At 42.6% G+C, this 22,831-nt stretch overlaps 2 protein-coding genes across 2 annotated transcripts; both read left to right on the top strand.

Moving 5' to 3' along the window:
- The first annotated feature begins 2,200 nt into the window (after window positions 1–2,200).
- LOC134077307 (vascular cell adhesion protein 1-like) lies at window positions 2,201–5,216 on the top strand. The gene is made up of 4 exons (XM_062532836.1): window positions 2,201–2,489; window positions 2,988–3,257; window positions 3,432–3,761; window positions 4,173–5,216. Exons 1-4 carry the CDS (start codon window positions 2,354–2,356, stop codon window positions 4,424–4,426), a joined length of 990 nt encoding a protein of 329 aa, XP_062388820.1. The 5' UTR covers window positions 2,201–2,353; the 3' UTR covers window positions 4,427–5,216.
- A 1,447-nt stretch (window positions 5,217–6,663) lies between these two features.
- tyk2 (tyrosine kinase 2) lies at window positions 6,664–22,605 on the top strand. The gene is made up of 24 exons (XM_062532835.1): window positions 6,664–6,856; window positions 7,392–7,597; window positions 7,707–7,824; window positions 8,031–8,166; window positions 8,642–8,805; window positions 9,535–9,913; window positions 10,299–10,478; window positions 11,227–11,384; window positions 11,838–11,955; window positions 12,565–12,742; window positions 13,396–13,514; window positions 13,749–13,916; window positions 14,988–15,075; window positions 15,539–15,666; window positions 16,014–16,149; window positions 16,383–16,534; window positions 16,720–16,870; window positions 17,092–17,186; window positions 18,112–18,304; window positions 18,820–18,947; window positions 19,118–19,290; window positions 19,419–19,536; window positions 21,729–21,839; window positions 21,966–22,605. The coding sequence occupies exons 2-24, from the start codon at window positions 7,417–7,419 to the stop codon at window positions 22,107–22,109; spliced, it is 3,516 nt and encodes a 1,171-aa protein (XP_062388819.1). The 5' UTR covers window positions 6,664–6,856; window positions 7,392–7,416; the 3' UTR covers window positions 22,110–22,605.
- Window positions 22,606–22,831: the final 226 nt, after the last annotated feature.

The raw sequence follows: 22,831 nt of genomic DNA, 5'->3' as shown, positions 1-22,831 counted from the left end.
ACTAAAATTCTCAAAACCTGATCATTAAAGTTCCCAAGAAATTTGAGGCTGGTATGAGAGGGTGTATTGTGTGTGTATGAGCATTAACCTACAAGTTACTCATCTTGCACTGGATCATCTGAATCTTAGTATTGTGATCACAAGTCTGCCCACAAGTCTGGGAAAATTACCAGTCAGAGACTAGGCTACATTAATTGTTTTGCACTTTTATGATGTCATCACATCACCAAAGGTAAGCTATTGGTATTACCAACAATATGTGAAAGTATTTTTTAAACAACAAAAATACACACCTGCAAAGTACAAAATAAAATACAAATGACTAAATGCTATTTTTATTTGAAATACTTATTTGAAATACACATAGGCTATCAGAAATACTGCTCATCCCTGGCTGCAGCAGCTTGTGCCATAGGTAATGGAGATTTTGTGTTTTGTGTTTATTTTATTTTTTCACAGCGATTGTTCAGACCTGTTTTAATGGCTTGCCAAGTATGATAAATAAAGGAACTAACAAGATTCACTTTGACAGAGCCTGCGCTGTATCTTTGTGGTACAGCTTTCGGAATAGCAGTATGTTGTGTTTTCACTTTCATTTCACAGATGAAGATAATTTCCACAGCATGTTGATAGAGATTCCTCTTGGGGATCATACTGAATGTGAATCCCCCCTCTGTTTTTTTGCCAACATCTGTTATTTTCCAGTGAGTGGATCAATTTCAAATGAGTGATGAATGAGGAAATGATTTGTATCATGATGCTTATGTCTTTTTGGCCCATGCATGGTCCTAAGTCTCCATTGTCTTTAATTCATAAATGAATAGTTTTTGCCTTGAAGCATCTCTAAGTATTGCAGACCTGAAACATGACACGAGCATAAACAATAATTACCAACCCCATATACTGATTCTTTATTAGAGCAAGCAATGTGATACTTCATCACATATCCATTTTGTGTCTTTTTATGTGACAATAATCCAGACCTTTCCTGATTATTGTGTGTGTATGGTTTAATTGTGCTGATGACTCAAAAGCTGTAGAACGTTTACTTCTGTTGTAAAAGGCAATTTGCAAAATCAACATCGTCTGACAACTGTGCCAGACATTTACTTTAAGTGACAATACTAGAAAAGTAGTCCTAAACAAAGTGAAATAAATGCTTGAGAAAAGTAGCCTAAGTAAGTGAAAGGAAAAACAAAACTGTCAAACAGATCTTTCTTCTGCATGTAAATATCACACCAATGAACCAGGCCCAGACTAAACTAAACTCATCCAACACTGTGTGGTTTTATCTCTGAAATTATGTTTAGCTGCAAACACGGCCTCAGTGCAGTGTTTGTCTTTTGTTTGATGTGCTCTGGTACTGAAGGACTGTGGAGGACAAGCATTGCCAAGTAACTGTTTGTGTAGACCGGATAAGGGTTGCCATAACAACCTCCGCACTGCAGTCAGGGCTCGGACAGCATGCCAGAGTAGCCTACATGGCCCTGGAATTAGCCTAACCCTCGAACACAAGCAAGGGGTTAAAATTAGACTTTGAAATGGTGTCAAATGGCGTGTCTCTTCATGATATATGATATCATTACATTTATATGTGAACAGAACCTGTTCAATGTTGACTGGTATGATATAGTAATTGAATGGCTGTGCAACAAAATTTAGGTCAGCTCTTTTTACCAGTTGGTGCAAATGAGAATACAGCGCTGTATTCATTTGGGGCTAGAGGCTCTGTTCATATTTCATGATCAAGACAGACACACCCAGAAACAGCTGTCCACTGCTGTTCAGAAACGGCCTACTGTAGCAGACTTAACTCTTTTTTAATGCTTTTTACAATCATAGAGTTTTCATTCCCATGTCTATTGGTCCTATTGGTGAACTGAATTTGAGCAAGCACACTTATGCTGCTCTTCACAGAATAACCTAACCTGTGACTTTGGCCTTTTCAGAGAAGCATTTTTCTGAACTGTCAGCTGCCCCTGTAAATTCATGGATGCTGTGATGGAGGCTGGTGTTTCAAGGGCAACTGAGGCCTTGATGTGCTATCAGTAATCCCTTCCTTCCTTCCTTCCTTCCTTTCTATCCCTTTACTCCCAAGAGTCCTTGAATACATGTCTACCTCAAATTTTCCATGTTTTTGATGAGCTATGGAAAGGAGCAGACTGTTATTTTTTTTAACAATGCACTGTGTGGGGGTTGGGAAAGCGCGGAATGGGGAAACATTACTATGCTGCAGGGAGAGCTTTCTATATGGCCCAGGCCTGAGAGTCCCCCTCATGGGCCTTCAGCCGAACACTGAGATGAGAGGCGAGCGAAGGTCCCCGGGAAGGGGGGCTTTTGTTAGCCAGAGTCCATGACGTTGCCAAGCAGGACAAAGTCGGAATTCCGCTCGCTTTCAAGCCGAATCACAGCAGAGCGAAGCGAAGTCTCAATCAAAATGGAGAGGACCACGTTGAGATGCTTTTATATAGTCTGCATGTTCTGCACAGGTGAGCTGACTACAATTTGTATGTGCGCAACAAAGGCTAAAAAAAAAAACCGGAGGAAAAATGCATTTTGTCTGTCGTGAATAGAAATACTGACACGGATAGAGAAAATCACCGGGTTGCTAGTCATAGTTATTCAACTGATCCAAACAGACTTTAATGGTTTAATCAAGAGGCTTTTTGGATTTCCGTTGTGAATGTCCTTTTAAAGCATATGACAGACCTGAAACGTAGCCCAAATGTGTCATCCAAGACAACCTAGGCTACTTTAGGAATTTTGAATGCGGTTATGTAACTTCAAACCGATTGATTGCATTGATGTGGTTATGTGGCATGAAGGCCAGGCAGTTTTAAAACCTGAATTGTAGAACAACCTGTTTAACATAACTTGTGCATCAGTGCAGTGAATGTTATGGTTGGGTTGATTGTCTCAACTGCTATCGCTGAGTGGTGCTTATAGATTATGTTATCAATGTAGCCAGTATGTTATTATCTGTTCAGCTCTCGCAGGTGACAGTTGCTCGCTCGAGCTGAGGCCTGCTAGGGTTGTGGTGGCCTTTGGGGAACCCGTGACGGTCAACTGCGTGGCCTCCCGGCCGGTCCGTGTGCTAGGCTGGGAGTCAGCTGTGGGCGCCACGCACACGCAGAATGACCTGACTGCCCAGTGGAAAGTGGACAGTCTGATCGACTGGATTGAAGAGCCAATCTGCTACGGAGTATTTTTCACAGCGCCCAGGCAGTGTGAGGAGAAACTAAATCTCGTCCTTTACAGTGAGTTTGTAAATAAAACAGTCAACTCAGTTTATGCATTGGAAGGAGCCAATTGATCTAAGTCTTTTGATCTAAGTCTTACATTGGCTACTATTGCAAAACAGTTCAACTGTCTGAAAAAGGTGATCATGTTGACAGCAGTGTGCTGCCTGCATTAACTCTGTTTGTTTTCAGAAACCCCAGACAGCGTGTCCATCAGCCTTAATCACACAGGCACCATGGTGGAGGGGAAGGAATACCAGCTGCTGTGTGAGGTGCAGAACATAGCACCTGTGCAGTACCTCACATTGAGGTGGTACAGAGGTCAGACCGAGGTGTACAACCACTCATTCTCCGACCTGACGCCGACCACGCCGGTCCAAGTGTCCTCCTCGCTGCTCATCACTCCGACCGTGGCAGACCACGGGGTCCAGTACAAGTGTGCAGCCGAGCTGGACCTGGGCATCGACGGTCCCCGACCTCCACCCCGAGTTGCTTCAAAGCCTCTTGATATCACTGTGCATTGTGAGTATTACTGTGAACGGGTGAATTCAGGACTGGATCTATAAACTGTGTATTTGCTTTCGTTTTGAGTGATTAATCTCATTTTATGTATGCCATTATTTCTCTCTCACTCTCTCTCTCTCTCTCTCTCTCTCTCTCTCTCTCTCTCGCTTTCTCTGTCTTTCTGTTTGCATTTGGGGTGTATGTGGGTGTATGAATATGTTTGCGTGACCTGTGTGTCTATGTGTATCTGGATGTATGTGTATGTCTGTGTGTATTTGTGTGTGTGTGTGTGTGTGTGTGTGTGTGTGTGTGTGTTTGTATGTATGTATATATGTATGTTTATGTGTGTGTGTGTGTGTGTGTGTGTGTGTGTGTGTGTGTGTGTGTGTGTGTGTGTGTGCGTGTGCCCTTGTGGACGCCATGCTCCAGTCTCTCCTTCCTTCTCCCAGCCTGAGGACGAGACCCTGGAGCTGAGCAAAGGGGAGGAGGCCTCGCTGAACTGCACGGCCGTGGGGAGCCCCGCGCCCTCCTACACCTGGACCACCGCCGCGCTCTCCCTGGAGAAGATGGAGGACCAGCCCGTGCTGATCTCCACCGCCCTGCGGCCCGGGACCTACACGTGCACCGCCTCCAACATACTGGGCAAGAGGAGCAAGCAGTTCATCATCAAGCCCAGACCCTAGGCCTGACGCTGAGGGAGGATGTACAGGATATTATATATACGCGACGCCGTTATATGCTCATGCCAGCTCCATGGTTTCAACTAGCCTGATTTGTTGTGTTACCTCTACTCAGGTGAGCAATGTGAGAGGTCATTGTGAATGTCCAAGGGAAGCCAGTGCCCATAAAGAGTCATTAGAACTGAAAGCTGATCACTGAATATACTGGATTCTTTGTTGGCTGACTTTTTTTTGTCAGTTTCACACAGCTACAAGTTGTGCCAGGCGATTACTACTGCCTGTGGTGTGGAATTTAGGTCTGGATCATTTTGTAGCATATTGTTTTAAATAGCTCTTTACATTTTTTATAGATGAAATGTTTTGTTATTTTAGATGTGATGACCTCATAGCTGTGTGTCAGTCTGATAATGAGTTGACACATCGGATGTCTCTCTCAGAGAATGTTTAAGCTAGTATTGTTTCAGATTTTTCTGAGTGGTATTTTGTTTTTTTTTCTAAACAAATTATTGTATATTCTGACTAATATTTATATGTTACTTAGAGCTTTCTTATTTGATTCAACATAGTACAACTTGCTATTTGTTTTATGTCTTACCTAATACTAATACAATTGCAAGTGTAAAACACTTTGTTGTTCTATTGATTTTTGAGCTGCTCTGAAAATTTTTAACATATTTATCATGCCCTTCACTCCCATCACATCTCTTATGTCAAGAATATCTTCTGCACTGCACATTCTTCATATATTCCTGTAAACAATATGTTGAAATAAAGTGTCAAAAAGATTATTGCATATATGGCATCTGACCTGACTGTTATAGAAATTGAACAAACAACAAACTGAGCTGTTCTCTGCTGTGCCCTGAATTGGGAATTCATAGACAGGCACTAGTAAATGTTAGACTGCATTTCCAGTGTGTATTTCAGAAGAAACGCATTAGCCTACACAAGTTAGAACACTATGGGCACTCTGAGGCATTCTGGAAGGAATGTGCTGAAAATGATACAATGTAGCCTAAGACAATATGATTGCAGATCTCTTTTGCCTTGTTTTTGCCAACCAGTGACCTTCTGGGACAGGGACAGAGAGAGAAAAAAACGAACAAAACTGACGAGGAACTAAATAGCTTCCATGAATGAGTGTTTGTTGCTTGGTCTGAAGCTGCTCTTGTTACAATTAAGAGTGGCCTACATGCAATGCCATTGTTTTTTCCATTTCTTCACTCCCTTTTGTTTGTCTTTTGAACAAGGGTCTCGATGCACTCAGTTTCTATTCAAGGCTTACGTCATACTTTATCTCTTCTCGTCTTCCTCTAAATGAAAGACGACAATGTGAGAGATCAATTGAAATGCAAGGCAGACAAGCAAACCCTGGTTAAATATGCAGAGAGACATCTTTAAAACAAATGAGAATGTGTTGTTGCAGAGCTCTATATTTCCCCAACACATCTGGGTCAGCAAGACATGGAAACATTGACTTGTTTGTTGTTCCTTACTAATGCAGTTTCCCTGGAAAACTAGAATATCGATTGGAGAACGGTCAGCTTGTTTTGTTTACACTCACAAAGCATTTTTCTGTTATAGTTACACTAACTTCTGTATTCTATTGAAGTGTCCTGATTCACCAGTAACCAGAGTCAAAAACAACTCACTGGTCTTTCCTGTTTCCGTGAACAAGACGTTCATGTGTTATATCTGGAAAATGAATAAGTTATGTGTGTGTGTGTGTGTGTGTGTGTGTGTGTGATATATAGAATAGAATAGAATAGTAGTAAGAGTAGAGGGCTACATAAAACTAATAAACATCTAAGCAATTAGACTCAGCAGATATGCCTAATGTGAACTAAATTACACTGTCAATGAACCAACCATAATGTATTCATAGTCGCATAATGTGATTTAATAATGTAAAACTGCAGTCCAATTAACAGTTGCAACTGGCACCATTCATTCAAGTTGGCTACGTCTTTTTTGTAATACAGAGTAACACCACTAGATGTCCCCATACCCATGTTCCATAGAACATTTTGTTGACGGCTTGATGCAGAAAATGATAGATTCTGTTGCCTTCCACACTTTTCATAATCAAACACGCGTGGAAGACTACGTATTAAATATCACAGGTACAGGTGTGATATATTCGCGGCATTTAACTATAGGCAGATATATAAACATAAGCCTAAATCATTTTGCATGGCGCTGTTCTGTGTACGGGTATTTCCAAACAACTTTAGGGGAGTGGCTCCGCTCAAGCAATCGCGGACGCGCTTGTTAGCCGTCACGTAGCAAAGACTGCGTGCGACCAGATCAGCGAATGCGTGATCATTCTCAGGCGATGAAACTACGAAAAAGATAGTTATAAGTCACAAAGGATAACCTTCCAAGAAGTCTGGGATCAATAACATTGAGGATTTTGGACCTTTCAATTGAATGGTAATACACATTACCACACGTCTACACATTATTTGCTATTCTGTAAGCGGAAGAGGCTATACGGTCATATAATATTTTGTTAATATTTGCTAACAAAAAGTTTATTGTTCTGTAGCCTAGTAATTGATTGTTTAAGACAACCCAACAGTCGGATCGCGTTGTCTTTGTTGAAGATTACGATTGCATTATGTACACATTGAACAACATCACTGTACATTTTCTAGATGTTTACTTTCACTATTAAGATCTTGGCTGGTCTCCCCCGGAAGGCCTTGCCAGTTGATTGTCGAGTGCATAGGATGTGTGTTGTGTTGGAATAGGGTAGTCAGCCTTTGCTCTGCCTGTTTCGCTGTGAGTGTTTCTCAAGCATTACTTTCATTTAGCCTTGTTGATTCATCACTTTGCGACACATTAGTGCACAACAATCATTAAATATGTATGGCTCCTCAAATGGGGATGTGGATAATCTCATGATCTGCATTAGTGGGGCCCTATAACCGAGAGAGTAAAAAAAATCTTGTTTCTCTTTCATCAGTGGTGTATGTTAGACTTGATGGGCGATGTCTAGACGCGGACGCTACAGGCTCACCAGGACAGGGCCATCCACCCCCGGGTGTGAGACCCCTCAGGGACCTGGCATTCATGTCTATCTCTTCTGGACCAAAGACGGCGAGCGTTATATGACCCATAAGGAGGTAGTCACTGCTGAGGAGCTGTCAATCAGGGCAGCACAGGTTGCTGGTATGGAATATAACTGCATTTCACATCACATGGCAAAAGACATTTACAGTTGCCTACAAGGGAAAAAAAGGGCGATAATCCTTGTAATCATTTGTATTATACTTTTTAGGAATTAGTCCGATGTGCCACAATCTTTTTGCTCTATACAACCCCCTGTCTCACTGCTGGTACAGTCCAAACCACAGCTTTGACCCACAAAATGCATCTGCAGTTCACTTCCGCATGAGGTGAGTATAATACCTGTGTGAATGTCTTTGTGTAAGCAAATATGACTGGACTGTGGGTGTACTTCCACTTGTTCATTGATCATCCATCCCCCAGGGTAATTAGACGGAATGAGGATGTAGGCATCGCAACACGGTTATATGTTCATGGTTTCAGCTGGCAAGCACTTCCTCTCAGGTGTTCATAATTTTATGGTCTGTTGACGCAGGTTTTACTTCCGTAACTGGCATGGGTTGAGTGACAAAGAACCTGCAGTGTACCGTCACGCCCTGCGGACAGCGGGGTCAGAGAAGCTGGGCTCCCCTCTGTTGGAGATGCCCTCTCTGGATTACCTGTTTGCCCAGGTGAGCCAAGACTTCACCACAACGTTGTAAGATTCTGGGTTCAGAAAGTAAAAGCCCCACCATGTATTGGTTCTATCCTGTCCTGGTTCTATCCTGTGCACATAAAACAGACGATTCCACTAATTAGATAATATACCTGGCTGAGGAGTTGTACTAATTAGAATCTGCTGGTTTAGTGAACGGTTGGAACAAATACGCGGTAGGACTTTTACTTCTCTGCTCAACCAAACACGCATTGTGAACTATAAAACAACTTAGTGCATTATAGTGTTATCAAAGTAAACAAGAGTTTAGTAATAGTGAAGCAGTATACATTTCTGAACGCAGAACGCCGTACAAATGTCTTTGTACTTGCCCTCGGCACAATGACAACAAAGAATTTAATCTAATCTAATCTAATCAAAAATTCTGACAGCTGAATCTGTAAAGGAGAGTGTTTGTTTCCGCTAAAGATACATCATCTGTTGTCCTGCAGGCAAAGTATGACTTTGTGAATGACGTTGCGCCCATGGAAGACGTGCGAGGCGCTGAGGAGCTGACTCGGTATAAAGATGAGAGCTTGGGGATGGCTGTTCTTCACATGTCTCACAAGGCCCTGCAGTCGGACTCCAACCTGCAAGATGTGGCCAAACGCATCAGGTAAATGCTTTTCAAGAACACACTTTGGAATGGCTCCAAAGAGGAAGGTGTCGGTGGGGGAAAATAATCAACAGTAAGATGTTTATGATATAATAAGAAATTCATGTTAACCAGATTGTTTACTTGTTCACCTTTGATTCTTCCTGCTTCCTGCTCAGTGGTTCTTCCTGTAAAAAGGGAATGTTGAAAGTACCCTGAGGCTATAGGTGCATTGTTCTTATCTCTATGTGCACAAAAAATCAAATGAGTCAAGTACGCTTTTGAATGGGATAGAACTGCTCAGGGAAGTTCCTCGATTCACCAAGCACGAAGACTATTATTGTGTTGGTTGTAAAAGGAAAATTCCGGCCATTTTTTTCAGATGCTGCTCTTTGGGGGCATCGTGAGCCTCCCATGTTCATGCCCTGTGTAGCGCTGTACAGGTAGCAGCCTAGCAGCTCTAGCTGTTGGCTGCAGCAACTGATTGTTTTTGGGGTTTTTGGTACCAACAGTACTCTGTGCCCTCGAGGAACAGAGATCTGTGTGAAAAATCGCCGGAATTATTTGATGTTTCCAACAAAGCATTCATAATGTTTTCAGTCAGTTGAAATCATCAAATGAATCCATTGGAACTAGACCAAACAGGACCAATTCGAATTGAAATTAATTGCAATTCTGGATTTATTTTACGGAGCTCTGTTTGAAAAAAGCGCCAACTGGTGTCTGCTTGGTGTCGCCCATTCTTCCCAGCTACCATTCCTGCATCCCCCGTTCCTTTTCCCGGAACATCTCGCGTGACAACTTCCTCACCAAGCTGCGAATCAGCCGCGTCTTCGATGAGTTTGTGCGGAGCTTCCAGCAGCACACCGTGGCCCAGGGCAAGCTGGGCCCCCAGGAAGTCATGTACAAATACCTGGCAACCCTGGAGAACCTGGCGCCCCGCTTCGGCACGGAGACGTTCGTCACGGTTCGCCTGGCGCTGAAGAAGGACGGCGACAGCAGCAGCTCTTACCTGAACGACTCCCGGGTGCAGGGGGACGCGGAGGATGGCGTAGAGCAGGAGCCCACGCACGAGGTGATGATCTCTGGCACCACGGGCATCCAGTGGAGGAAGATCTCGGCGCTAAAGGTTTGTGTCCGTCCGAGGAATGAGACCTCACGTTTCTCTGAGCGTGCCGCGACATGAGCTTTATTACCTCCGCCAGGGAGGTTATGTTTTCATCGGGGTCTGTTTGTTTGTCTGTTTGTTTGTTTGTTTGTTTGTTTGTTTGTTTGTTTGCAAGATAACTCAAAGTTATGGATGGATTTCTATGAAATTTTCAGGAAAGGTCTGAAATGACCTAAGGAAGAAACTGTTACATTTTGGGAGTGATCCGTATCACCGTCTGGATCCAGGAGGCATTTATGTTTTCAGTCTGCTTTGATGGCTCTGCTACTTGGGGAATGTGTGGGCCAGTGTCCTATACTTCAGTCTGCTTTGATGACACTTTGCTCCCGCTGGCTCCTTATATTAGGCTCCAGACAACGACTACCTGGGGAACACCAGCAGCAAAAAGAAAAGCAGACAACCGTCCACCTCACAGGAGCCGAGCACCCCAGACAAATGGAACGACTTCTGTGACTTCCCTGAGATCTCCCACATCGCCATAGTCGGAGCCAATGTCTGCATCTGTCATCAGGACAATCACGCAATGGTGAGAGAAGACCGTCGTGCGCTCATTGGTCATGTTCATGTGGCTGCAATTGGGAGTACCTTTTGGTCTCAGTTATGAGTGCTATACATTGTATAACTCAGATTCAGGTTCAAATAATGTATAGTATTAGATAAATGCAAAACTTGAACTAAATTATACCTTATTTGGGTTATTTTCACTTTGAAATGTTAACTGTAGCGTGTTAGGCTATATCAGATCATTTAGAGGTGCCAGAATAGGCTTAATACCAGTGCATCATCATTAGCTGTTAGGAAGCCAATCTTCTTTGATGGTGTGCAGCATCCCAGGTTATTATAGCAGACAAAATGTGTATTATCTGCATCAGAATAACTGGAATCTCCATCAATAGGGCTTGGGCACACGCGTTGCATTCTAGGAATATTGCCACCATGTTGGTAGCCCACCGAACGTAATAATCCATTCATTCGGATGCTGAAGACAAGAAGCAGAGCATTTATAGTATTAGCGATTCTTTTTCTCTTGCGATCGTGGGTTGCGCTGTTACACCCCACTAAACAGCAACATACGACCAAGAAGGCAAAAACTAAGTAACAGGAATACACTAACAAGCGGGAGTAAATCCATAGGAATCCAGAGCAGACTAAGTGAGGCTGCCAATATGGCTGCCCGCGAACTTTTCGCATCACGATCCCGAGCCCTATTGTTCCTTTCCTTGTTTTGCCATCCCTTTCCCCGATGATTCTCAACTCAAATCTTGTGTCTGTAGGATCTGCAGCTGAGGTCCAGTCAGGAGGCCCGCTCCCTGGTCTCCCTGCTGGACGGGTACTTCCGCCTCATCGCCGATGCCCACCACTACCTGTGCCACGAGGTGGCACCGCCCAGAGTGGTCTTCAGCGGCGCCAATGGAATCCACGGCCCCCTCAGGTGAGTACCGGGCCTAACAAGCCCAGGTAATTCTTCAATTACAAGAATTCAGTGGCTGGAGAGAGCTGCCATACATTTTGGCTTTGAATTCTGGTAAGAGTTGATAAAAAAGAACTTGACAAATGCTCTGCTCATCTCATTTCTGTACTTTGTTTGAATGTTGGCTCGCTGTTCCGCCTTCATCCGATATGTTAGGTTATTTGTAGCACACTGAATACTCAGACTGAGTCTCTGAGTCAAAGGCTCATTTTTCAATAGTGGTTTTCCCCCGACTAACGTTATGTAATTGATGTCAGACGTTGCAACACCAGGAAGGAAAGAACCTGATGCCATCATGCATCACCACCATATCACCCAACACCATACGTCTCTGTCTGAGTCAAACAAACTGCAACTGTCTCTCTCTCTCTCTCTCTCTCTCTCGCCCTCTCCCTCTCTCTTTGTCTTTCTCAGGGAAGAGTTTGTTCAACAGAAGCTGAAGAAAGAGACAGGCCCGGAGGGGGTATATATCCTGCGTTGGAGCGTCCTGGATTATCGCTGCATAATTTTAGCTGTGCTGAGCAAGAATGAGGTAGTCACACAATGTTCCAGATACTGAGCACTTCCTCGCCTGGTAGCCATTGGCTTGCTTATATTTGGTATTGAGTATCCGTGTCTTTGCTACATTGCACCCCATTTGCTTGTATGAGTAGCAACACGAAAACCTCTGGAGGGAATCATCTTGTTAAGGTCCAGCCACTTTGTATCATAATCTAGTGCAATTTTCATCAAATTCAGTGAAGCTTATGCTGCACACCCTTGGGCTCTGTCAATGGCATGGATGAACTGTACACTATTCCACCCAATCTGCTACGTCGCTTCAGGGGCACATTTGATTGGCTATAATTGAACTCCAGTATGATCAGCCTCTTGCCAGCATCAAGGAGTGCACCGTTAATACCCTTATAGTAAACACCTCTGTCTTCTTCCCGGAAAGTAATGTTTATCCTTGGCCTAAGGCATTGGGGTGACTCAGCAAGTCAAATGACTGTGCTGTTTAACTTTTGCCGATTTTCTTCCAGAGAAATTAAACAATTTTCTTTTGGCTACTAGGCCCTCATTGAGTGATTATTAGTTCACTAATTATTGCTATATTCATATTAATCATATCTGTGGTCCATTCTCCCTCTGTTTTCTGTAGAAGGGTGAAACATACAAACAGTTCAGGATCCTTCAGAAGGAAGACAAGTTTGTACTCGAGGGCTGGAACAAGGAGTTCTGTAGTGTGAAAGAGCTCACCGACGGCCTCAAGACCTTCGTGCTCCGGTCTGGCAACGACTCGTTCACGGTGAAGAGATGCTGCCTTCCGCGCTCTGCAGGTATGTCTGTGCTCAGTCACTTGAATTATCCCACAGCAGGTATTCAAATCTTGCCATGCCATCACTGCATGCATTTCATAGTGGACATAAGTAGAATGTTCATTTGTTTATTTGGTAAATTCTTTAAGTATATAGTACAGTTTATATGTAATACAGGAAATGTACAATATGATAACATATATTCCCCAAATCTCATCAGTATGTGCATTTTCTGCTGAACCCATAATCTTAGTGTCGGTAGCATCTTGCGCTACCAGTTGTTCTATGTCTTGAGCCACAGGAAGACAATTTAGGTCATCATGTCATGGTATTGGCGGTAGTAGTATAGTGCTTAAAGAGCTGGGCTAGCAGCTAGCCTCAAAGGTTGTGGGTTCACCCTGAGTTGCTCCAGGGACAGTGGCGCTTGTAATATAATTGACATAAGTCGCTTTGGATAAAAGCGTCTGCTAAGTGAGTAAATGTAGATGGTATTCATGGGTTGCATCAGGTCCCTTTCCACAGGTGCATAAAATCAAGCATGTAGATTATGAATGCAGACTGCATGGTGCTTGATTAATACACCTGTGGAAAGAGACCTGATGAAACCCGTTCACTTGCATATTTTGTATATTGTTTTGAAATGATTTCATGTTTTATTTCTCTCCCATTGGCAGAGCTTTCCAACCTGCTAGTGATCAGACATGGTGCCAGCAGCAGCAGCAAGCCGGTCTCAGAAACCCTCAACCTGAGCCAGCTCAGATTTCACCAGATCAAAGACAAGGAAATCACACGTGTGAGTTTCCCCCTGTCCCATTGACTCTTTTCTCCTGTGTACCTTTACAGATATTAAATTAATTTGTCTGATATGTTTAATTTATGTTTCTGTAAATTCCGTTCTATCGATCTATTGATCTATCTATCTATCTATCTGTCTATTTGTCTATCTGTCTATCTATCTATCTATCTATCTATCTATCTATCTACTGTATCTATCTATCTGGTAAATGCTTTTCTTTTACCCTCTCAGGATCAGCATCTGGGTAGGGGCACCAGGACGAATATATACTCTGGACTCCTGCAAGTGCATGGTGGGACTGAGGACGATGAGGACGAATCGAATAACAACCACACCAGCACCAAAGGCATCCGAGTAGTTCTCAAGATGCTGGACCAAGGCCATAAAGACATAGCTCTGGTGAGAACAACTTCAAAGAGAAATCCGGCGAGTTTTCACATAGATCTTCGTTTCTTGAGATCACCGAGTACTGTCGGTGCATTTGATGTGCTCAAAACAGTAAGAACGTTTCTCAAAATGATTTGTGCAAACGGCTCTACAATTGATTACCTGCAAAAGCATGTAACCCGCTCAAAATGCTTAGTTCATGTCCCAAAAGCGGATTATTTATGCCAATATAGTGCCATCGGAATGAAAAGTTCCTCTGTCACTGTGCTTAGCCAGTTTATCTGTTTATTCTATGTTTACTTGGCAGATTTGCCATAGGCATCAATTTCAACAGTAGAAAGATACTCATTACCTTTGGCAGGAGATTTGTACTGTACTGTTTGTGCTGCAGTTTGTTGCCAGACCATGTACTACATTGTCATATAGGAAACTAATATACAGAATACAGATTACTGAAGGCAACTGGTTCACCACTTTTGCATGTAATGATCCAAGCAAGGAACTAATGATTACCGTAAATGGTTTTGAGGGAAAGAATATTCAACAGAGAACAGAGGTGACATGCTTTTGCAGAAGGGTATTTCAATTCTTATATGAGAAATGCACCAAAGCAACTACGAAAAATGTATGATAATAATAAAAAAAATATAATACTGTTTAGAGAAAAACGCTAAATTAAGATAAACGCTTCTCATAGAACATGAAAAATGAGAAAAGCCCTAGTATACTGAACGCCTGTCTTTTCCTCTGTCCTCCTTTCCTTCTTCCTTCTCCCTGTTTCTCTCTCTCTTTTTCTCTCTCTTCCTTCTCCCTGTTTCTCTCTCCTCCCTCTCCCTCTCCCTGTTTCTCGCTCTCCCTCTCTCTTCCCTCTCCCTGTTTCTCCCTTTCCCTTCCTTCTCCCTGTTTCTCTCTCTCTCTTCTCTCTCCCTATTTCTCTCTCTCTCCCCCTGTTTCTCTCTCTCTCTTCCCTCTCCCTGTTTCTCCCTCTCTCTCTATCTTCCCTGTCCCTGTTTCTCTCTCTCTCTCTCTCTCTCTGGCCACCCTCTGTGTAACCCTGTGTGCTGTGTCTGTTCCACTCCACAGGCATTCTTTGAGACGGCCAGCCTCATGAGCCAGGTGTCGCACGCTCACCTGGTGTTTGTCCATGGAGTATCAGTGAGGGGATCTGAGAGTGAGTTTTAGCTATTGTTGATTCCTCTTTCATGCACGTCCATCTCTTGCTTTTGGTCAGGTTTGCACCTGTCTCTACCACAGCCCTGTCTTTGTTTAAAACACAGAGTTTTCTATTGGAGTTGTTCCAACAGTGGCTATCAACTTATGATGCTAATTTATTGTAAAGATGGCCATTTCTTTTACAGATACCACATGACAGGAACAAATACAAATGTGATAATATAGAATATATTATATGTATATATGAAATATATAATATAAATCTCATCCTTTTTTATAGTATCTATTTATTTGTTTTTCTTTTTAATTTATTTCTCTAGTTGAATGGACACTTGAGAACTTGAGGAATTTCAATACTTATAAATGCTTATTTATGAGTACATGACAATAAACTTTGAACTTTGACATGTAAGATCTAGAATAAATATAAATGAGCATTAATGACTACAATCTTCCTGTAGATGTCATGGTTGAGGAGTTTGTGGAATTTGGGCCCCTGGATAATTTCCTCCGGAAAGAGAGAGGGCGACTCTCACCACAGTGGAAATTTACAGTGGCTAAACAGTTAGCCAGTGCTCTCAGTTACCTGGTAAGACTCTTTGGCATATATGAGAGAGGGGTCTAAAGGCATATCTAGGGGTAGGAGGGGTAGGGGATACAGTAGAGCGGAGAAAGCCAGTGTGTGCTTTTTTACCAATATATTTAACAATATATTTTGCATGAATAAACCGAATGTCAAATGGCACTGCACATACTCTTGCCTGTAGCAAGACACCTGTCAAATTTGAAATCAATCAAACGGTTTGAGAGATATCAGACAGACAGACGCTCATGTAATGTATAGATGCCACTTGTCTATTTTCACATTTTGTCCGCTGTTGTTTGTGTCATTTTGAAATCAGTCTTTGTGCTCTGATTCTGATTCTTACATTGCAGGAGACAAAGCGCTTAGTCCACGGAAACGTCTGCGCGAAAAACATTCTGGTGGTGAGACGAGGGCTAGAGGAGGGCACTTCTCCTTTCATTAAGCTGAGTGACCCGGGCATCTCGCTCACGGCCCTGACACGTCAAGGTAATTGGGAAGATGACCTAAAGCATTTGTGCTGACCAGTGAGTTGTGATGTTGAAAAGGAGCCGCTGCATAACAAGGCCGTTTCAAAAACTGGTCTCAGGCCTGTCAGATTTCTTTTTCACATTTGATAACGGAACAGGAAACCAGATAGCAGCCACTTCCTTTGAAGTTTCACACTCGCAGTGACATTTAAGTTTGAGGTTTGGTGTCAATTTTTTTGTTCTCTCGCACAGAGCGTGTCGAGCGAATCCCCTGGATCGCCCCTGAGTGTGTGCCGCCCGGAGCCGCCCTCGGCCACGCCGCTGACCAGTGGAGCTTTGGCACCACGCTGCTGGAGATCTGCAACAACGGAGACCTGCCCATGAGCACCAGCTCCCCCCACGAGGTATGCCATGGCAACCCCCCCCCCCACACACACACACACACAATCTCACAGTCTCACGTTCAGCCACTCAAACCAGTACTCACATCAGGCCTCTCTCTTTCTCTCTCTTTCGCCCTCTCTCTTTCTTTCTGTCTCCACTTTCCTCTTTCTCTATCTCTCTTTTCTATTCCATTTCTCCTGAGCAGAAAGAGCGTTTCTACGAGACGCAGGGCCGATTGGCCGAGCCCTCGTCTCAGGAGTTGGCCAGCTTCATCAGCAAGTGCCTGACCTACAATCCGGCGGAGAGGCCTTCCTTCCGTGCCATTCTGAGGGAGCTGACAGAACTGCAGATCAAGAGTAGGTTCATGTCCACCACTTCCTCCTTTCATTTCCTACGTTTGTTTTCTACCTTTTTTCTCTTTTTTTCACATGTTTTACAACTTCTCTCATGTAATGAACACCAACACAGCACTAATGTTTCTATTTAAGTTATGAATTGCCATAGTTATTGCGCTATATACTTAAAGCATTTTGGAAAGGTAGTTGGTGATGGTATTCATTTTTTCTTTCATCACCAGATCCTGACATTTCCTCAAAGTGTGACTCCAATCAAAACACTGACCCAAGTGTCTTCCTCAAGCGTTACCTTAAGAAGATCAGGGACCTGGGAGAGGTCAGTACATTATGTTCTTTTATCTTTAAAGGAAATTTCAGTCTTACAACACCCAAGGGTCTATTTTTGGTTGATGACGAGTGTGAATTTCCATTTGGGACCAAGGCGACATCAAACAGTGCAGCTTTGAGTAAGACCGGAGTATGGATTTACAAATGCATCCAAGTGCACATATAGCCTTTGGTACCAACTTCACCACGTCAAAATAAATCGCTTTTTTGAGTCAATAACTAGGCAATTTAAAAAAAAAATCTATGCTATGGAGAGGGTTTCTGCAGGCAAACTGAGGTATTTTGACCTTTCTAATAGTTAAGAAAGCGTATTTTACTTTCTGCCATCTTGGAGCGAGTCTGTATAAATCGATTACCAAATATGACACAAACTACTGTCAATGGACGCAAAAGGATGAGAGTCCGGTATTGACTTATATTAAATTGTTGTCATACCGGGGTTTTCCTTAAAGCCAATGACCAGTTTTCTGGCTCACTTATTGATTCAGGAGTCAGAAGGACCTTTTGCAATAAACCTTTCATCTGCCATTTCTATAACCTGACAGAGATTTGATGAGAAAATTGACTAGAGACAATCCTTTAGAATTAGGTTTGGCTACTTTCATGCTGGTTTCGAGATTGTGTTTTAGCCTCACACAATCAGGTCAAACATCAATTTAGCCCATTAGATCCAGGCAGTGTGCTCTTTTCATCTTACTTTTTTGGGGTTGGCTAGTTTGTTAGTGGCGTTGGTGTACATGTCTATCTTTTCACTTTGTCATATTATCCTCAAATCAAAGACATTGATCTGCCTTTCATTCAAAGCCTTCATAAAAGCCTTCCCCAACTTTCAGGGGTGCAATACAATGAAAGATCTCTGCTTGTGATCTAAATGGGTTTTTTTTTCAAGGTCTGTTTTTGTGCATTACCTCAAGGGCCACTTTGGAAAAGTCATGCTGTATATTTACGACCCGTCCAACGATGGTACTGGGGAGTATGTGGCAGTGAAGGCCTTGAAACAGGAAGGTGGTGGCCATCTCCATGAAGGCTGGATAAAAGAAATTGAAATTCTCAAAAAACTATACCACGACAACATCGTCAAGTACAAGGGCCGCTGCTCGGAACTAGGTGAGAAATGTTCTCCTCAGGCCACACGGAATGCACGTCCATGGTTAGAATTCTCACACTGTATGCTTCAGCAGAAACGTAGTCATTAATGGAATGCTGATCTTTTTAGGAAAAGGGAAGTGTGTGTATTGCGGTGACAATCTGAATTCACGTTCAAGTCTGAACTTTTATGTCTTTGTTAGTAAACATTTGAGTCTGAAGTCTTTGTTTATAAACTTGAAACTGTTATCATAACACATTCTGGTTCATGAGAAATGTCAGACAAAAAAGGATCAGTGACTTGTGCACTTTTCTCCAATCAAATTCGCCCCCTGCTGGTGACTATGTGGAACTTGCATAACTGTGCCTCGGTCCCTCCTTAGAGGGCACCAGTTACAATGTAACAGCAGTTAAACGGCAATCACAAATACGACTTGTGAGTTGGTGTGCATTAGAAAAAAGACTACAAAGAGAATCCATCAGGACGAGGTTTGTATAAGTCATAAAAGCTAAGCCTGAGCTGTTTGGTCCAACAGGAGGGCAGGGAGGGCAGGTGGTGCAGCTGATCATGGAGTTCCTCCCACTGGGCAGCCTGCGGGAGTATCTACCCAAGCACCGCCTGGGGGTGGCACAGAGTCTGCTCTTTGCGCAGCAGATATGCCAGGTGAGCGCCAGCCTCTGCAGTTATGAGTTTCAACGGAATGGTTGCATTGATTTTTGAGTATAACATTCGCAAGAGTGACGTCATGCTTTTGACTTTGACGCTGTCTGACGCGGCAGCCTGTTCTGATCCATGCTCATGTCCCTCTCTCTGTTGTCTCTGGTCTCCTGCAGGGGATGGATTACCTCCACTCAATGCGCTATATCCACAGGGATTTGGCTGCCAGGAATGTGCTGGTGGAGAATGAGGGCCTTGTGAAGATCGGCGACTTTGGATTGACAAAAGAAATTAAAGAAGGGGACGCCTACTACCGCGTCCGTGAGGACGGGGACAGCCCTGTGTTTTGGTACGTTCCGGGGTTACACACGTCAGCTTTTCCCAATGACATCCATGTTCCGTTAGATTTGTGGGATTTTTGTTCCTCTCTTTTGAATATAGATTATGAATGAAGTGTCTTGTTTTCTTATTTGCCAGGTATGCTATTGAGTGCCTGAAAGAGAGCAAGTTCTCTTTCTCCTCTGATGTGTGGTCCTTTGGAGTGACACTGTATGAGATTTTTACCCACTGTGACCCTCGACAAAGCCCTCCATCGGTATGTGATTCCCACCACTGTCACACGATAGTAGTCGTAGTGTTGTCTCGACTAGATGGACAGTAGTCTTATTTGTCCAGACATGCCTTAGTCACTAATGCGAAAATCAATCAGAAGAATTTATTGAGAAGCCCACACACATAGTATTCTTACTCACATGTTGACTAAACTCCTCCGTAGACTTCTCAAGATATTTATAAGTCCAGCTCTATTCGTTACATATCATATAAAACCATGGCTGTAGAAGAAGCTAAACATACTTTTAAATCAATTAAATGCTGTTTATGCACCTCCTGAATTTCGAAAATAGCATTTACGCACCTCTAAATTACAATTATGCACCTCTAAGTAGCATTCCACTTCTAAACAGCCTACCATTCTTAAGCCATTCTAAGCTTGTGCCGTTTTACAATTGCTTATGGTTTCATATTGTTAGCTTCATATGGTTGAACCTGCTCAAGATGTAGTTTATCCATATTGCACTGCATTACAGAATGCCAGTGGACAATCATCTTGCAGCAGCCAGGAGAAAGCAGCAGGCAGCATCAAAGATCGATTACAATCACTAAAAAAAATAAACGTAGACATCCCACACACAGTGTTGCCAGATCGGGTTGAGTGATTTCCGCCCAATCACGTTCCAAAACTCGCCCTCTTCAGCAAAAAAAACGCCCCAACAACGATTTTGTCATTGAGAACCATTTAACTAAACATTTTATTTGCCCGCCCAAAGCTTATTTTCCCCCGCCCCACGAAGTCAAAAGAAGCCCAATTGGGCAGGCACCCCGCCCAATCTGGCAACACTGCCCACACACTAAAATCTAACCAAGTGTTATTAATCTAATATTAAGATCAACAAATCTATTTGGTATTGTTTTATTTTAAATGTGAAGAGACTTACCTAGCTCTCTCTCGAAAGATCATTTTGATTTGATTTAAAAACACTTTGACTTATTTTAAATTAATTTGGACAAGTTTACTCAACGTTCTGGCAGACAAATTTGCTTGTTTTTAGGGCAAATTTGCTTAACGCACTGGCTGACAAATTTGCTTGTTTTCAGGATGAGATGTCTAAAAGAAAGTAAACTCTTCTTAAATTAAGTCAAATGATTTTACGAGAAAGAGCTAGGCAAGTGTCTTTATACTTTTGATCTTGATATAAGATTAATAAGACTTGGTTAGATTTTATTAGATAGGCAGTTTTCGATGTGCATAAGATCATCATGGGTAATAATGTTTGATCAATGTTCCAAACAAAGGAGCAAAGCAACCAGGTGAGATAGTCAAGCAAACAAATTACCGGTAGCTTGCTAGGACATTTGGGGAAAACACCGCTCTCAACTGGATGTTACAGCAGAGATGGGATGCGCTCTCTCTAACAATATGTGAAAGATTGGGGTCGCTAAAATTTTGTGACATCAAAATAGGGTCACCGGCAAAAAATAGTTGGGAACCCCTGCCCTTGACTATTGTTGTGTCTAACTACCTTAGCTACAGTGCTTTGCCCCCTCGCTAAAGTTGACTAAAAAGAGGAATATAAAATCATCTTTTGGAAACTGATCTTAAATGATACTATGTATCAATTTCCAAAAGATGACGTTATATTCCTCTTTTTAGTCACCTTTAGCATGGGGGCAAATACTTTTTCACAGCACTGTATATGGTCAGAAAAGGTATATGTATGATAGATAGATAGATACTTTATTGATCCCCAAGGGGAAATTCAAGATGGAATGACAGTCAAAAGAGAAAATTATAGTGCTGGTGTTAAGTTACTCGGTATGTGTTTATATTTATGTCAACCCAATGCTGGAATTTTACTGTTGGACGTAATGTTAAGCTGGAAAGACAATACTGGGAATTTAGATGAAGGATTTGGCTTTGGCTTTTACCTAATTTAAAAATAACTATCGGCCGTTATAAACAATTCCTATAGATCGGCAAATAGCTAATATTGGCTGATTACATCGACACACCAATTTATCTTGTGGGCTCTAATACATATACAGTACATCAGTATGCCATGGTCCACCTTGTACTAACTGTACCTTGACTGTACCTTGGTCCACTTGATCACAGAATTTATAGCCTAGTTTAACCACCTCTTGTTTTTACCACTACTCCCCTGCATAATGCCATTATGAGCATTACTGCATCTTTATGTGTGCTGTTTCCATGACCATGTCCTGCAGAAATTTTTTGAGATGATGGGAAGCGTCCAAGGCCAGATGACTGTGATGAAGCTGATCTCTCTGCTGGAGAGACATAGACGACTGCCCTGCCCAAAAGACTGCACTCAAGAAGTAAATCAGATCTCCTTACCTTCGCACATGTAGTCACACACACACACACACACACACACACACACACACACACACACTACAACTCCATACATCAACAATAACCTGTTTTTTTCATCCATGTTGCAGGTTTACACATTGATGAGACAGTGTTGGGAAGTCGAAGCATCAGAGCGGCCGTCGTTTAAAGACCTCATCGGATCCATAGAGAACATCAGACAGGGGTACGAACTCCAGCCCACTGTGCGACTGGCCCAGATCAACCCCCACTGAAGACCACTTTCCTTTTACAACCACTCTCTGGAGCACAAAGCCATCCCTGGTGTTCACCTCCCTGGAGGAGCTGCTGATGCACTATGCCTAACTGTCATTGTCTGGTCTCACGAGCCCACTTTCATGAACTTTCCTCTGGCACTTTAGACCCTACTGCACTGCATGTCGTCGGTCCTAGTTCAATTTATGTCTGCAGTCTGTCTGCAGATGTTTGCGCTGTTTCACAAAATAAATCACCATGATTCTGAATGTGTATATGGTAAAATGCCTTGTGCCACTTAAGGGCTTGTATCTGATGTTCACTGCAAACATAGGGCATGTGTTACCTTATTTTTGGTCCTCTGTCACCTGCCATGCATTTTCTTTAACCAATAAAAAAATCCAACTTATACATGGCGGCACTTACTTTCAAATGCATAGGCAAAACATGTGCTGCTGTTTTTTTGTTTGTTTTTTGTACAGTTGATCAAAAGCCATTTGGGGGGGGGGGGGGGGGGGGGGGCTCAGGTGTTTTATGATGGGATTACTTTACTTTAAATGTTTTGGCCTTTTTGTTTTGTATTTGTAATTAAGGATATATGTGGTGATCACCCTTTGGTTTCTTAAAAAAAATGTATGCATGTGTTGATTTTACCAAATTTCGTATGTTTTGCTCTGTATTTCTCTGTAATAAACCATGTTATTAAATGAATTGAAATGTTTCTAGTTTCTGTATAAATATA

The sequence above is a fragment of the Sardina pilchardus genome, chromosome 3 (assembly GCF_963854185.1).
Source record: "Sardina pilchardus chromosome 3, fSarPil1.1, whole genome shotgun sequence".
NCBI lineage: Eukaryota > Metazoa > Chordata > Actinopteri > Clupeiformes > Clupeidae > Sardina > Sardina pilchardus.
Note: the sequence above shows the minus strand (reverse complement) of the source record. Positions and strands in the feature narration are given on the sequence as shown.

Coding starts and splice junctions, on each gene's coding strand:
- tyk2 (XM_062532835.1), top strand. CDS start 7,417: ATGTCTAGACGCGGACGCTACAGGCTCACCAGGACAGGGCCATCCACC. Junction 13,917..14,987: donor GCCATAAAGACATAGCTCTG/GTGAGAACAACT, acceptor TCCACTCCACAG/GCATTCTTTGAGACGGCCAG. Junction 18,948..19,117: donor TTGCGCAGCAGATATGCCAG/GTGAGCGCCAGC, acceptor GGTCTCCTGCAG/GGGATGGATTACCTCCACTC.
- LOC134077307 (XM_062532836.1), top strand. CDS start 2,354: ATGACGTTGCCAAGCAGGACAAAGTCGGAATTCCGCTCGCTTTCAAGC. Junction 2,490..2,987: donor AGTCTGCATGTTCTGCACAG/GTGAGCTGACTA, acceptor TTATCTGTTCAG/CTCTCGCAGGTGACAGTTGC. Junction 3,762..4,172: donor TCTTGATATCACTGTGCATT/GTGAGTATTACT, acceptor GCCATGCTCCAG/TCTCTCCTTCCTTCTCCCAG.